The sequence below is a fragment of the Grammomys surdaster genome, unplaced genomic scaffold (genome assembly GCF_004785775.1).
Source record: "Grammomys surdaster isolate TR1022 unplaced genomic scaffold, NIH_TR_1.0 126039, whole genome shotgun sequence".
Classification (NCBI taxonomy): domain Eukaryota; kingdom Metazoa; phylum Chordata; class Mammalia; order Rodentia; family Muridae; genus Grammomys; species Grammomys surdaster.
Window position 1 is genome coordinate 2,484,975 of NW_021620852.1, and position 15,306 is coordinate 2,500,280.

The following is a 15,306-nucleotide window of genomic DNA, read 5'->3' on the forward strand; positions in this document are numbered from 1 at the left end:
GAGTTTCTGTTGTTTTTATTACTGCTACTTTGAGACAGGGTCTTACTGTGTTGCCCAGGAAGTCGGGAACTCCTGTGTCACCCTTCCAAGTGTTGGGGTTATAGACATGATTATGGCAATGTACAACCATACTTGCTTAGTTTTGCTCTAGTTAACATTTTCTTGGACCGTTTAAAGTTCCCTGTCATATCTGACTCTTTAAATATTGACATTGCTGGATCACAAGACTGCCTTGAAATTCTTCATATGTGTTTGCTTTGGCTGTTTAGTATTGCTTGCTTATATTGAAACCAAGAGAGGCACCACAGAACATGGCTTCTAGGCCTAGACCCTACAGTGACTTCCAGATCTGTCTGGACTGTAGAGTGAGACCCTGTCTTTAAAATAAAAAAGTATATAGGAAGAAGAGAAAGGGGTGTGTGTGTATACATATACATGTACATATACATATATCTTGGAATCTAGGAACGTCCAACCTTTTTTTAAACCTAAACTCAAAAGTAGTTCATAAAAAGGAAAAAACTCTGTTCTTCTCCCATATGAATTTTAATTTGGTTTAATATACAATTATTATTTTGACATTTGTCATCTGGAATATTCCTAGGGAAAACTACAGCTATGTATGGCAGTGAAATTCTTTGGAATAAGACAGAGCTGGAGAGCTCAGCTCTGCCAGATTTATAGCCTGGTCTCTGAGGCAGCTTCTGTAGTGAGAAAGAAAATCTACAGAAAGGAGATAGCATAGACCAATTCCCACATGGCAGAAAGAGAAAACTCCCTTAAGTCGTCCTCTGCCATTGACTTGTGTGCCACGGCACCTACACATACATATACAAACACTAAACATAAGTTTAAAAGGTAATAAGAAAAACTTTAAACTTCATGATGCCATTTCTTTGGTTAGAATGCCCTCTCTCTCAGATCCCACAAGAGCACATAACGAAAGCATGAATTTATTTCCCTGAAAGGTGACAATAGGAATAATACAAGGGCCATGAGGTATAGAAAACATGTCTGTTTGAAGTATATATGTATTATAAACCCTCCACAGGACCAAGGGAAGCACTGGGGAAGCTGAGGCAGGAAAATTCAAGGTCAGCCTGGGCTACAGAACAAGGCCCTACTGTAAAAATAAATAAAAACCAAAGTCACTCTTAAAAGATTAAGTAAGATATAGTCCATGTATCATAACAAAACTGTTATGATTAGAGTCGTGTTCTCCCACCCCCAAAGCCCTCAAAAAAGGATGTGCTGGGGTCCTAATGAGTCAGACCTTGTTTAGAAGTAAGGTGTTTGGAGATGTACAAGTTAAGGTGTGATCATGCTGAAGTAGAATGGGTGTGAACCTCATGAGTTTGGTACTCTAAGAGTAAGACTTGTACACAGACATAGGGACTGAAGAACAAGTCCTGCCCCTGAATGCACAGCATAAACAACAAGGCAAATGGTGTCCATCGCATTCTTGGGAGTGCTGGGTGTGTCTCCTGCTGAACAGCCATGTGCCAAAAGAGATTTAGAATGTATATACACTTTCAATACTCAGCCAAAGAATGTCATTTTTTTTTCTAAATGATCATGTGCTGACTCCAAGTTTCCAAGAAAGGAAATGACAGGATCTTAGGTAGAGAGCTGACCTCAGGAGAGAACATTCTCAGGCAGAGGTAATACTATCTCGGGCAGAAGTTCAGAACCTGTGGATCAAGATCCCTTTGGCAAACTTCTATAGTAAAACATATTTACACTACGATTCATTAACAGTGGCAAAGCTATATGTAGCAACAAAAGTAACTTTATGGTTATTGTCAGCACAAGATGAGGAGCTGTATTAAAGAGTCACAGCATTAGGAAGGTTGAGAACCACTGCTCTAGGATATCCATGGTTTCAAGGAGGAACATTCCCAAGGAACAAAATGGTCGTTATGTACTTTACGGCACATAATCTGCTATGTCCCAGAAGACCAATTTCTTGTGTTTACTTTTACAATAATAAGAAGAGCAGTGGTACAAGTACCACTCTTATTTTTTTAATTGAAAAAGAATATGAATTTAATATAACATTATGATTATTAATGAATTTGAATCATTCCAGAAATGTTATCTTTAGCCTAACTGAACTTTAAACTGATAATTCTTGAGGATTGCTTTGTAAACTTTGCCACTTTGGCAGAATGTAATTTTATGAGCAAATTCAAACTGTACAAGATACTATGAGACTAAGCCTCTTTCTGCCTTCCTGCCCCCTCCCTGCTCCCCCTCCCCTGCTCCTCTTTCTCTTCTTCCTTTTTGAAACGGTCTCACATCAATAGTAGCCTGGAACATGCCAAGTAGACCAGACTGTTCTGGAACTCAGAAGTTTTCCAAATGCATTGTTGACATTAAAGATATGTGCGGCCATGCCTTATGATTAAATCTTTGGTGTTTTGTTTTGCACTTGTAATAACTTTACCCTATATACTGTTTGTCTTCAAGAGTTACTACGCAGGCAGTGGTGGTGCACACCTTTAATCCCAGGACTTGTGAGGCAGAGACAGGTGGATTTCTGAGTTCGAGGCCAGCCTGGTCTACAGAGTGAGTTCCAGGACAGCCAGAGCTACACAGAGAAACCCTGTCTCGAAAAACCAAAAAAAAAAAAAAAAGAGTTACTGCGCTTTCTTCTTCCTCTTCTTCTTCTTCCTCCCCCTTCTTCAAGATTTATTTATTTATTTATTTATTTATTTATTTATTTATTTGTATGTGGGTACACTGTTGCTCTCTTAAAACACTCCAGAAGAGGGCATCAGACCCATTATAGATAGTTGTGAGCCACCATGTGGTTGCTGGGAATTGAACTCGGGACCTAAGAGCAGTCAGTGCTTGTAACCACTGAGCCATCTCTCCAGCTCCCCAGCCTTTATGGCTTAAACATACATTTCAGTGGGAGGTTTTGTCGTAGCTGTTTTGGGTTTGTTTTGTTTTGCTTTTGAGACAAGGTCTCTCTATTATTTAGCCCTGGCTGTCATGGAGGTCACTGTGTAGACCAAGATGGCCTGGAACTCACAGAGATCTACCAGCCTCAAAGGCATATGCTACCACATCCTGCCAGAGTTTTAATAGCCTTGTATACATTTAAAATTTGGCAGTGTGGGTCCTAGGCATCAGACCTGGTTTTGACAGACATCTATAGGATGTCTGGTCTGAGTGCTAGCAGGTTCTTCTCTTCTCATTGCACTGCACTTTAGTTTTTCTCCACAGTAACTTGGTCCTTCCTGGGGTCCTGATATATAGGCTGGGCTGTAAGTGTGCGGTGGCTCCCACCTGTCAACTTGGGCACGTTGAACACTGACTGCCTCTGGTCTTAAGAGCAGAGGAAAATAGTTTCCAAAATAAATTTTGCCACTGTGCTACATGTCAGAGGGGCAAGGATGCCAGGCACAATGTAGAAAGCACACTGGTGACAGAAGGGGCAACCAGAACTTTTTTTTTTCTTTTTCTTTCTTTCTTTTCTCTCTTTCTCTCTTTCTCTCTTTCTCTCTTTCTCTCTTTCTCTCTTTCTCTCTCTCTTTCTTTCTTTCTTTCTTTCTTTCTTTCTTTCTTTCTTTTTTTGGAGCTGAGGTTTAAGAGAACAAATCTGCTGCCCTCAGAGAATGTGTTTCAAATTAACTGCCATTGCTTGAACTGGGAAGGACCAAAGGCACCCAGCTTCTCATAAAAAACTGTGGCCTTTTCACCCCCGGGAGGGAGCGCGTAGATTTCGGAGCTTATATGTATGTCAAGCTTGTGTGAAGCCCTTTACGTATTTTACTTAATCCACAAAGCAAGTTTGTGAGGTCAGCAGTTACACACTGATCAGTCCAGTGGCAAAATGGAAGGGGGGAAGCTGGGTTTGAATCCAGCTGTACCTGACTATATTTACACGGTTTACTGTAAAGGTTTTCATTTGTCCCTCCTTTATCCACTCCCCCCCCACCCCCAGTGTCTTCCCTGTATCCTATAGCAGAGTCTGCCTGAACAATTGTCAGCTTTCTGCTTCAGGCACGTCTTTTAGATTCTGCTTTAAGCTGTTTCTTCTCTACCTCTGCTCTGGTCACTGCAGCCGTTAGCAGGCAATGTAAGGGGCCTGGCTCCCGTGCCTTCCACTCCCACGTGTCTGCTTTTCTTAGGGCAGTCAGCTATCTGATCTTATCAACCATCTGCTTTCCTTGGCTGCTCTTTGTGTTTAGAGCTTATCCTGTCTGGGCCTGCTTCAGTCCCATGCCCCGACTCCCCGACCTTATGAGGCAGCTTTCCCTGCCTTCCTTCTCTCCCTTTCCTGTGCTGCACTCTGCTGCTTTGTGGTGTTCACGTCAACTGGTCATTCTTCACATCTGGTTTAAAAGTTGATTTAAGTCCTCAGTGACTTCTGTGCCTCTCTCCTTAAATCTTGCTGTTTTGGAGACTAGGTCTTGCAGTGTAACCAGGATGGTCTAATTCTGCAGCAGTTCTGCCTAGTTCAGGCTCCAGAGTGCTGAGGTATAGACGTGAGTCACTATGCCAGCCTCTGAGACTCTTATCGTAGCCCTTAGTTTTCCTTTTGAACTTCAGACAGTTTGTAGTTATGTATTTATTTATAAGTATTAGGTTAATAATATCCCCCACTAAGCCTTGAACTTCATCCAGTCGGTTTGATTAATTATTGATTTCCTTGCACCTACTACAGAGCCTCTAATACGGTACAGAGTACATTTGTGTTGAAAGGAGTGCTGAAAGCACACTCTGTAAATAGTTCTCTAGTTTCTGCTTTCCCATCGAATTCTTTACTGCTGCATAAACCTGCATTTTCTTAACATCTTTTGCTTGAGAGCAAACTGTGTTTCCCTTTTTGCTAATCATCATGGTTAGCAAATGCATTTGGTTTCAAAGCCTCTGTATAAGCCAGATATGCTAGGGTAACGTAATAACCTTCCACTGTGGGACTGCTGCCAGTCCCACCTGAGAGGGGGTGGCTGCCCCCAAGGCCTAAGCGCTCCTTTAACTGGCATGCTCTCCCCAGAACCCAGGCATCCGACTTAGTCCTCTCGTGTTTGTCCTTGCATCTTCTTTCTGCCATCTGTACCCAAACTGACTATGGAAGGCAGTGCTTTCTCTCCAGTGAATTATTATTAGGGCGGCCTTGCCACCGTTGGCATGAGAATTGTGAGCATTTGCGCAGCCAATTTCTGAGCACATTGGCTGGGAATTATATTTATTTGCCCACGGTCACACCAAGCCTTGCAGATAATTCAGCTTCTCTCTCTTTTGAATCCACAGTTGGTCATGCTCGGAGTTTGACTTGAGTGACATTCGCCTGATAGTGTACCAGGACTGTGAGAGGAGAGGCAGACAAGTCATGTTTGATTCCAGAGCCGTTCAGAAGATGGAGGAGGCGGCAGCTCAGGTGTGAAATGCTGATCTGTTGGATCCTGCCTGCTGGGATGCAAAAGGAGCAAGCAGAGCAGCACTCCAGCAGGCAGGCAGGCCTGTGTCTTCAACACAACTGAAACAATTATGGCAGGCCAACATTGGACCATTGATATCAAGAAAGATGCATTGCTGGCGATTGTAATCTAGTAGGATTACAATCCTATATTTTGTAAGCATCAAGCATAGTAAGAAAATATGCTGCTGAGATTCATAAAGTGCTAGCATATTTGCCAGATTTTCTGTCCAGATTTTTTTCATAGATGTAAAAGGTGCCAAGTGTGGGTCATGCTGGTGCTGGATTAGCACTAGATAGGCTGAGGCAGGAAGATGGGGGATTTAGGGGTAGCCTGGGCTATGTAGTAAGGCCATGTTTCAAAAACTAAAGCAAATAAAAAATATTATGTAGCACAAGGTCAAACAAAATTAAAAAACTTCCTCACCGAAGAGCCTTAATATACTAATGTTCTCTGTCATCTTACCCCTTCTGCCCAAAGAACCAGTCATTAATGTTTCTGTTGTAGGGAAGGGGATGGTGGAGAGGTGGGAGGAATTTGGGATGGGGCTTAAAGACAGGAAAGATCTTGACCCCTTTGAGCCAGACTAGGAAAGATAGCAATAATACCAGAACTTTGCCCTTCCCGGTCTTCCAAGATACCTCTAATCTGTCGCCATGGCTGGACCATTTACTTCAGTTCAGTATTTGTTCAGATGCTTACAAATTAAATAAAGCCACTGATACTTACTCTTTTCTTGTTTAATTACTTGCTTCCCATACTGACCAAATTCTGATAGTCTATAGAATTTGTGATTAAGTAAGTGAACACCAGTGGACTGTTTTCCAGTCACATTGTGATTTGTTAGAAATTATTTTGTTGGAGTATGCCTACTACTGCCTGTGTCCAGAAGTCAGAAGACAACTTTGTGGAACTGGTCTCTCCTTCCACCTTTATGTGAGTCCCAGGGATCAAACCCAGTCACAAGACTTGTGGGACATGTACTTTTACCTGCTGAGCCATCTCACTGGTCCTTGTCTTCCAGATTCTGATAAGAACCTTTGTTTGCAGGAAGGAAATGTTTGGTTGAAGGCAGTCTAGCGGGGTGATAGCACTGTATTTACTGAATTCTGCCAGACAGCCATCGGCCAATCATACACTAGTGGCTGGGTGCTTTAGGTGGGCGGAAGAGAAAGCTGAGGGAGCACTGATGATTCGCGTTTGCTTTAATGGTAGACTGGGATCAGAGGCTTAGGTGAGCCAGCACTTGATTCTTGGCTGGACAGGAAGGAGATGGCTCTCTCCAAATGCTTCTGATACATAGCTTAGCTGAGCACTCTCACTCCATCACTGGAGCTGCTGCTGGTGGCAAAGACAGAGGGGGAAATGACTTCATAGGGACCTGGAGTCAGTATACCTGAGTAGGGATAACTTGATAATACTGATGTAGGCTTTCTTTGAAGTACTCAGTAAATTAAATAAGCAATTTAGGCTCAGAACCATTTTTGTAGCTGTGGGCTATAGGAGAATCAGTTGGTAGCCTTCTTACTGTACCAGGTGCTGTTTCCAACTACAGATCCTTGTGCTATGCTGCTGCAGTCCGGTGGCACTTCCTGTCACCAGCTTTGAGCCCTCTGGGAGGCTGTCTCTGGCTTAAGTGGTATTAAGTAACAGCTGGAGCTAAAGAGCTTGTTGAGAGAATGCAGGATGCTCAGGATTAACCCTATACAACTTAAAATTCCATCACTGCTGGAGTGCCTGCTGTGGACCGAGCATCTCATGTTTTCTTTACATTCCCCTCCTCCTTACATTCAAGCTCTCCTCAACCACATCCGCTTGATAAGCCCAAAGCACTATGAGTTTGAATCGCACATGACTGCAAGTCACTAGTGTGACTGTCACACTGGAGATTAGATAAGCTGCTATTGCATTCATGGGATCCCTAGCAAACGCTACGAAAGAAGGAAGAAAGACAGAAAGAGAAAAGAAACAGAAGGGCAAAGGAAGCCCAGTCGAGGTTGTTTCTCACGAAGGCTTCTGTAGGGAGAGTTCTATTCTGGGATGGGTGAGGGTCACCCTCAGTAAAACTTAGAAGTGAGCACGAGGGAATATAGAGTAGATAATCCTGTTACCTCTGACATTTGAGGACCAGGTTGCCATCACATGCTCCATGGTTCACGGTAGCTTCTGGCCCAGGGTTCAGCCCTCATCTCCCACAGCTCCATCCTAGTGCTTTTCTTTTCTGCTGCACTAGGAATGCTAGAAAGAGTATGAAAAACACAAGTCCACGTGTCCAGGCTAATAGGTTTCTTTCTTAGTGGCATTTAGTTGGTAAAGTCTTGAATGTTGGTCATCATTCTCCTCATGTGGTCATCCATAAATGAGCTCCATGCATTATGACTATATAGTACTGAAATCTAAAAACCACAACAGGGAGCAGTATTTGTTTATGACTTTATGGTATAAATTTAAATGTAGATACTGACACTTGAATTATTTAAAGAGAGTAACATGTCTATCCTCTATCTCCGTGTCTCAATCTACACAAATATACCACCATTTTCTGGGTAGTATCCTTTTCTCAATTATTCCACACTCCCAGGCATGATACCTTTGATATTATAAAGAAAAAATAAAAACAGCTTTTGGTTTTACTGCAATTCAGGCACCTAAATGTTTTGACAAATTTCCACTTGATAAAGCATGCTGATAAAGCCTGATACACTTGATGACCCTTTCCCTTGCCTGCCTTTCTTAACCCAGAAAACAGAGGATGTCCCTATTAAGATGTCAGCCAGATGCTGTCAGGAAAGCAGCAGTGTCAGCAGCAGCAGCTCTTCTCATAGCTTCGGAGGATCTTTACAGCACACTAAGGAGCAGCTTCCAAAGTACCAAGTAAGACCTGTTGTCTCTAGAACAGCCATGGGCCTGCACAGCTTATACATGTGGGCACTCACATCTCAAGAGAGAGGTGCTTTTGTTTTGATTTGTTGTTATCGTTTTTGTTTCTGATGCAAATAGCCTCTGAATGGCTATGTAGCCAAGAATCACCTTGAACACCTGATCCTCTTACCTTCCCCTCCCAAGTTCTGGGATTACAGGTATGAACCACATCAGGCTTGTTTCAATTTTTGAGCCAGTCTACCCCTCTAGCCAAAGTCGGTATGGACCTGATCATGTAACCCGTGCTGATGTCATATCTTCCTGCCTCAGTCTCCCTAGTGCTAGGATTACAGGCATGTTCCACAATAACCAGATTCCCCTGTTCTTATTTTTAAACCTGTAACAGAATCTTATCTCTACCGCTGCTGGTAAAACAAGGTCAGGGAGATTATACTAGCAGCCACAGACAAATAAGCCCTGAATTTTAAGACCTATGTGGTGCATTTGCCCATAGGTTATATGGCTCAAAGCTAGTTGAGAATCCCAGTTAGCACATGGTCTTTGTTCCAAGAAAAGGCAGATTATAAAATGGAGAGTGTGGGTGGAATTTATTAGTAGGGACTATGAGAAATCAGTTGGCTTGTGTTTGAAGTGGGAAGAAGTTGATATGATCTGTAGCCAGAGGTGATTCCACCCTTTATTAGCAGGACCCACAAGTTTATCTTTCTCTATCCTCTTTTGTCATTATGAAGAGGCAAGGAGTGAGTATGTGTGTATGTGTGTGTGTGTGTGTACATAAATGTGTATATACTGGTGTTTAAAACACTGGAATGATTCAGGAAAGCACAGGGAGGAAGAGTCCTTTCTTCTCTGAGCTGAGAGGACATTTTCAGGGCCTGGCTGTGCTGATGTGCCTGTGGCCCATTAGTTTGTTTCTCACTCTTCTTTATCTTGTCCATAAGGGTGTCAGCATGTCTGAGCAGAGTCTCCAAGAGAGTGGTTCTTACAAGGGGTCAAATATTCTGTATCTTGCACATTAGATACTGACATTGTAATTCATAATGGTAGCAAAATTACAGTTATAAAGTAGCAAGAAAATAATTTTATGGTTGAGGTCACCATAACATGAGGAACTGTATTAAAGGGTCACACACAGCATTAGGAAGATTGAGAACCATTGGTCTTAAGATGCTTAGAGCTGAAGGAGAGGTCTTGACCTAGAAATAAGTCAGAGGGGATTTTCTTGTGTAAATAATGAAGCATTTAAAGAATGGTGGACATGCTAGTGAGTGGAGTGTCCTCCAGGAAACAATCAAGGGGTGACTTGAGAAAGAAGATTCAAGTAGGAAGGCAATAGTATCAAATAGGTTTGATAAAGCAAACTAGAATGTGTCTACAGGATTTGAAGGAAGATAGAAATGGAGGCCATTGTTAGGGCAGACAGGATCAATCAGGCAAAGCCAGGCTTCTCTGTCAAAAGCTGGCATTTATCACCCCATCCTTCAAATAAAAAGATGGTAAAAAGGCATGAGTGACTGGTTGGAAATTGGAAGTGTCTTTGAAATGTTTTTACAAAGTCTTAGAGCAATAAGACCACCTTTATCTCTTAGAGCCTCACATAGTCCTGCTTGAAGTGTAAGTCACTTTTCTTTGTTGTGGTCATGGCTTTACCAAGACCAAGATAACTTACCAAAAGAATTTATTTGGGTTTATGGTCCCAAAGGATCAGATTCTATGATGGCAGACCAAACACATGGTGGCAGGAACTGGAAGCTGGGTCTCACATCTTGAACCTCCAGCATGAAGCAGAGAACAAACTAGAAATGGCAGGAGTCTTTACCTCTCAAAGCCCTTCCCCAGTGACATACAAGGCCACACCTCTCGAATCTACCCAAACACCAACTGGTGACCAAGTGTTAGGACATCTGAGTTTAAGGGGGAGCACTCTCATTCAGATGGTCACAGCTAGTGATTATTTAGTTGAATAACACTAAACCGTGTGTCTTTTCACGATCTACCCAGTATCCAAAGAAGAGTTTTCCTGTTTTCGTCATAGTTAGATTTTGTAAATGGAGATGATAATCTTTGATATGTGAGCATATTACATATAAAAAAGAAAATGTAAAAGTAGTAATTTGTGAATCATGGCAGGTGATCGCTGTGTAGATGATAACTGTAAGGTGACCATCTTTAGCTTTAGGATACTGTCCTGACAGCCCACTCAACCAGAGACCCAAAGATTGGGAGACAGGGCTTTCTATTGCATCATTCCATGGACTGTTTTCTTGTGTGCAGTACACGAGACCAGCATCTGATGTCAACATGCTGGGGGAAATGATGTTCGGCTCGGTTGCAATGAGTTACAAAGGCTCCACCCTGAAGATACACTACATACGGTGAGGCTGCCCATGTGCCATTTGTAAGAACTGGAACGATGGTACTGACTTCCTAACATAAAAAGCACTTCTCTTCCTTCTTATTTTTTTTTTTTTAGATCTCCTCCACAGCTGATGATCAGTAAAGTGTTTTCTGCTAGAATGGGTAGCTTCTGTGGAAGTACAAATAAGTAAGTGCGGATTTTGCACCCCTTATGTTTTTATGTGTCTGTTTCTAGATAAAATTCTTGAAGATTGTAAGATATTTTAAATGAATAGCAAGCAAGATAAGTACAGATTAATGACAGGATCTTAGTCATTTTCTAATAACAGCAAGTGAGCATTTTTTTAGACTTTAGAAGTCTAGGGCCCTAAAGACAGATGACCTTGTCTGCTTTTGGGAAAAGGTCTCATTAGCCTAGGCTAGCTGTGAACTCAGCTGGAACTTGCTATGTCTGAGGATGGCCTTGAACTTCTGATCCTTCTGCATGTCCCCAAAAGTCCTGAAGTAACAGATGTGTGCCACCTACCCATTTGTAGGGTACTAGAGAGTGAATCCAGGGTTCATGTATGCCAGGCAAAAACTGTCTGAGTTGTTCTATCCCCAGGCTGATGGGTGGCTCCTTTGCCTTGGGTATCCATCTGTTATTCTCTGTTCCTACTGTCAGTCACCAAGTTTTAATTCTTGGGAAAGTGGATCGGACTGCTTTGGTTTGATTTGGGGTGGGGTGGTGGAAGTAGGTGGAGGGTGAGGAGTCAGGGTCTAGCCCAGCCTCTCCTCAGATTCACAATAATTCTGTATCTCAGCCTTCTGAATACCAAGATTGCAGGCATGAGCCTCTGCTCTCAGTTTTATTTATTTACAGTAGAAACAGTGATGTGTGTATAGTTTCTCCAGGCGGCGGGGCAGGAAGCCATCTGTCTGGAGCAGTTAGCTTAGCCTTTGTGGCTGATAGGTAGTGGGCCATGCAGTCTTTTTATTGTCACTCCTGGTTGCATCCGTCCATGTCCGTCCAGTTCCCTCCATACCTCCTGGGTCCAAAGGAAACTTCACTCCCCCCTGATTCTGGTGCCATTCCCCTCTACCAAAGGAACCATTTCCTTATCACCATCAGAAGGAAGAGACAAATGGCTATCTGTGGTACCATTAGCACACCAACATGTATGCTGGTCTCCAGGCTCCCTCAGGATCACAAGGACCTGGCTCTTCTCACCCCATTACCCTACACTTCTCCACTCAGATGCTTCTCCCCATAGTTTCACATTCTTTTTACATTCCTGGTATTTTGGTTACTTATTCTCTCTCTCTATCTCCCCCCCTCCCTCCATGGCCTGGTCCACTCGCTGACCATATTGACCATATCTAGTCTACTACTTACTCTCTGCTCTGGACTTGCAGATGCATCTGGCTGTACCTTCCCCTCAGTCATACCCTGAAGTGGTGGGGTTCTTAGTGTATACACACCCTCCTCCCTTCTATACTTCTGTATGACTAGAATACTGAAATGTCTACCCTCCTTTCAGGAACATTTCTTTATGCACTTTGAATTTTTAAGCAGAGATGCTTGGTGTACTGTTGTTTTTGTTGTTGTGTTTTGAGACAGGGTCTTTCTGTGTAGCCCTGGCTGTCCTGGAACTAGCTCTGTAGATCAGGCTGACTGACCTTGGACTCAAAGAAATCTACCTGCATCTGCCTCTGCCTCTGGAGTGCTTGGATTAAAGAGATGTGCCATCACCACTTGGCTTTATTTGTTTTTGGATACAGAGTCTCACACCATAGGCCCAGGCTGGCCTTGAACTCATCATATAGTTCAAGCTAGCCTAGAATTCTGTGTGGCTCAGAGTGGCCAAAACTCACTGTGTAGCCTACCATGCATGGCCTTGAAGTCATGGATCTCTTAGCTCAGTACCTTGAGTGCTGGGATTCCAAACAGGAGCTATCATGCTCATTTTACATTTTTTTACATAAAATAACTTGTTATACTTTTAATATAATACTTAAATGGCTATAAAGATACATAATTTTACCTCATATTTTAGGACCACTAGGTAAGTAAGTCTTTGGCCACCTTTCATAAGATAGTTTAAACACTTACCTTTGGAGCATCATGAGTTAAGATAATATAGGAATTTATGTTTTTCTTATTTATTTATTTATTTATTTATTTATATATTCACTCATATATTATATCATGACCACAGTTTTCCCAGCCTCCTTTCCTCCCAGTCTCTCCCCTTTCCTCCTTTCTCCCTCTAATTTACTCCCTCTTCATTTTCCTTCAGAAAATTGCAGGCCTCTCAGAGATATTAACAAAATATGGCATATCAGGTTGCATTAAGACTAGTCACTTCATATTAAGGTTAGAAGAAGTAACCCAATAGGAGGAAAAGGATCCCAAAAGTAGGCAAAAGAGTCAGAGACAGCCCCTGCTCTCACAATCCCACAAGAAGACCAAGCCACACAACTATAATGTATATGTAAGGACCTAGGTCAGACCCGTGCAGGCTCCCTGATTGTTAGCTCGGTCTCTGTGAGCCCCTCTGAGCCCAGTTTAGTTGGTCCTATGGGTTTGTGGGGTTCTTGATCCCTCTGGCTTCTATGGTCCTTCCTCTCCCGACTTCACAGGATTCCCTGAGTTTTGCCTAATGTTTGGCTGCAGGTCTTTTCATCTGGTTCTGTCAGTTGCTAGGTGAAGCCTCTCTGATGACAACTGGGCTAGACACCAATCCATGAGTATAGCAGAATATCATTAGGAATCATTTCATTGACTTATTTTCTGGCCAGTCATGTTTAGTTCTAGCCTAGGTCTCTGGGCTATCCAGCTTCTGGATCCTGGCCCTCGAGGCAGTGTCAGTAGTGGGCCAGTCATTGATTGGCCACTCCCACAATTTTTGTGCCACCTTTACCCTGGCACAGCTTGCAGGCAGGACAGATTGTAGGTTGAAGGTTTTGTGGCTGGGTGGGTGTTCCAATCCCTCCACTGGAAGCCTTGTCAGGTTACAGGAGAGATGTTTGTTTCTGATTGGGGGCGGGTTGGGGGGCAGGGCAGCTGTTCAGACATGATCTATGTACCTGTAGCCCAGGCTGGCATGGAACTCAAGATTCTTTTGCCTCTACTTCGTGAATACTGGGACTGTAGACATACATTACCATACTTGACTGATACTTGTTTTTATACTTTTCTTTTTAGATGTCTCTGGCATAATTTAAATGTTTGTTTATCCCACTAACTATAAAAAATATTGAGTTCATTTTTAAGTAAAAGTTATTTTTTTACTCTGTGATTTTTTTCAGAATGTTGATATTTAGCTCCTTGCTAAAACAACAAATTAAAATCTGTTCAACTCATTATTATGAGTAATTCTTATTTTCTTAAAGTGAAGCATAATTTCTGATATGTCTTACCCCTGAAACAGATTGCTAAATTACTAACAGATATTAGCTAAAACTTAAAATTAATTTATTTTGAGTGGTTTTTGAAAAAACCCTTGAAGCGAATAGCAGTATCTGAGGTGTCAGTTTCTAAAGCAAAGTTTAAAACTGAATAGTAGTACAGAAGATGTCAGTCATTGAGGCACAGTTAGAGTCTGGTGTCTCATTTCAGACTCCTCAGTGCTTACAAATAGAGCTCTATAGGTAGATGTGTAGATTGGCCACTTCCAAAACATTTTTATTTTCTTACAACAGATTACTCTCAACTTACCATTTAAAATTTTTGATTGTTATTTATTATTGTTGTTGTTGTTGTTGTTGAAACTATTTATAAGGAAAAATTTTGAGTAACTGATCGGTTGTTATCTGTAATTAGGAATCTATTTAAAAGCAAATTTGGTAACTTCTTGATGTTTTGTTTGTTTTTTCTCTCTCCCTTCCCATCTTGATTTAGCCTGCAGGACAGCTTCGAATACATCAACCAAGATCCTCAGGCTGGAAAACTGAACACAAATCAGAACAGTTTGGGTCCTTGTCGTACTGGAAGTAATCTAGGTAAAAGAGATGCCTGAACAGACAGATTTTCTTTCTGAGTGCTACAGTTGGGGGCGTGGTTTGCTCTGTTTGTTGTGTTTGGGTTTAGTTTTGCGGTCTCTTTAACCTGTGTTTATTTGTGTGTGTGCCTTGCATCTTCTGTGTGTTCTGCTCTAGGTCTGCTGCAGGCGTGCAGCGGCAAGCTGCTGCAGGGGTTGTCTGAAGGAGGACCTCTCCGGCTCACCCGGAGCGCTTCTTTCTTTGCAGGTTGGTGTGGAATGCTGAGCACAGTGTGACCCACACACGTTCAAGCTCCTGTGCAGGTTCTTAGAAAAATAAATCCATTTCTTCTTCTCTAGAAACCCAAAGGGCTTTCATGACAAGAGATGCTAGTTTCAAATGCAGCTAGAGTCATGCTGTTTTGAAGTGTGAGCCATGAACCTCTGTTGTGAATGTCTTTGTTAATGGTCCAAAAGTGAGCTGACTTTGATCAGAAACGAGCCCTTTGTGTTTCTAGGAGAATTAATTTCTTCTGATTTCCCAGGCCTCCTCTGCTGCTGTGAGCTGTTTCTCTTTGCTGTGGCATCTCTCCCCGTTTATTCACCTGACCTTTACCTGCATGGTGTATCTTAAGTCACTCTATTAGGAGCATGGGAGGGCTCAATCACAC

The 15,306-nt window shown here is 42.4% G+C and overlaps 1 protein-coding gene across 4 annotated transcripts in view; it reads left to right on the plus strand.

Moving 5' to 3' along the window:
• Positions 1 to 15,306, plus strand: part of Fnip2 (folliculin interacting protein 2) — a 117,461-nt gene that overhangs the window by 43,850 nt on the left and 58,305 nt on the right. For 2 of the 4 annotated variants that reach the window (XM_028754914.1, XM_028754913.1), the window contains exons 2-7: positions 5,266 to 5,392; positions 8,175 to 8,306; positions 10,590 to 10,690; positions 10,789 to 10,860; positions 14,557 to 14,657; positions 14,814 to 14,903. In XM_028754914.1, the coding sequence (XP_028610747.1) occupies positions 5,266 to 5,392; positions 8,175 to 8,306; positions 10,590 to 10,690; positions 10,789 to 10,860; positions 14,557 to 14,657; positions 14,814 to 14,903 (623 nt within the window). The remainder of the gene's footprint in view (positions 1 to 5,265; positions 5,393 to 8,174; positions 8,307 to 10,589; positions 10,691 to 10,788; positions 10,861 to 14,556; positions 14,658 to 14,813; positions 14,904 to 15,306) is intronic. The other 2 variants (XM_028754916.1, XM_028754915.1) reach the window with 1 other exon arrangement.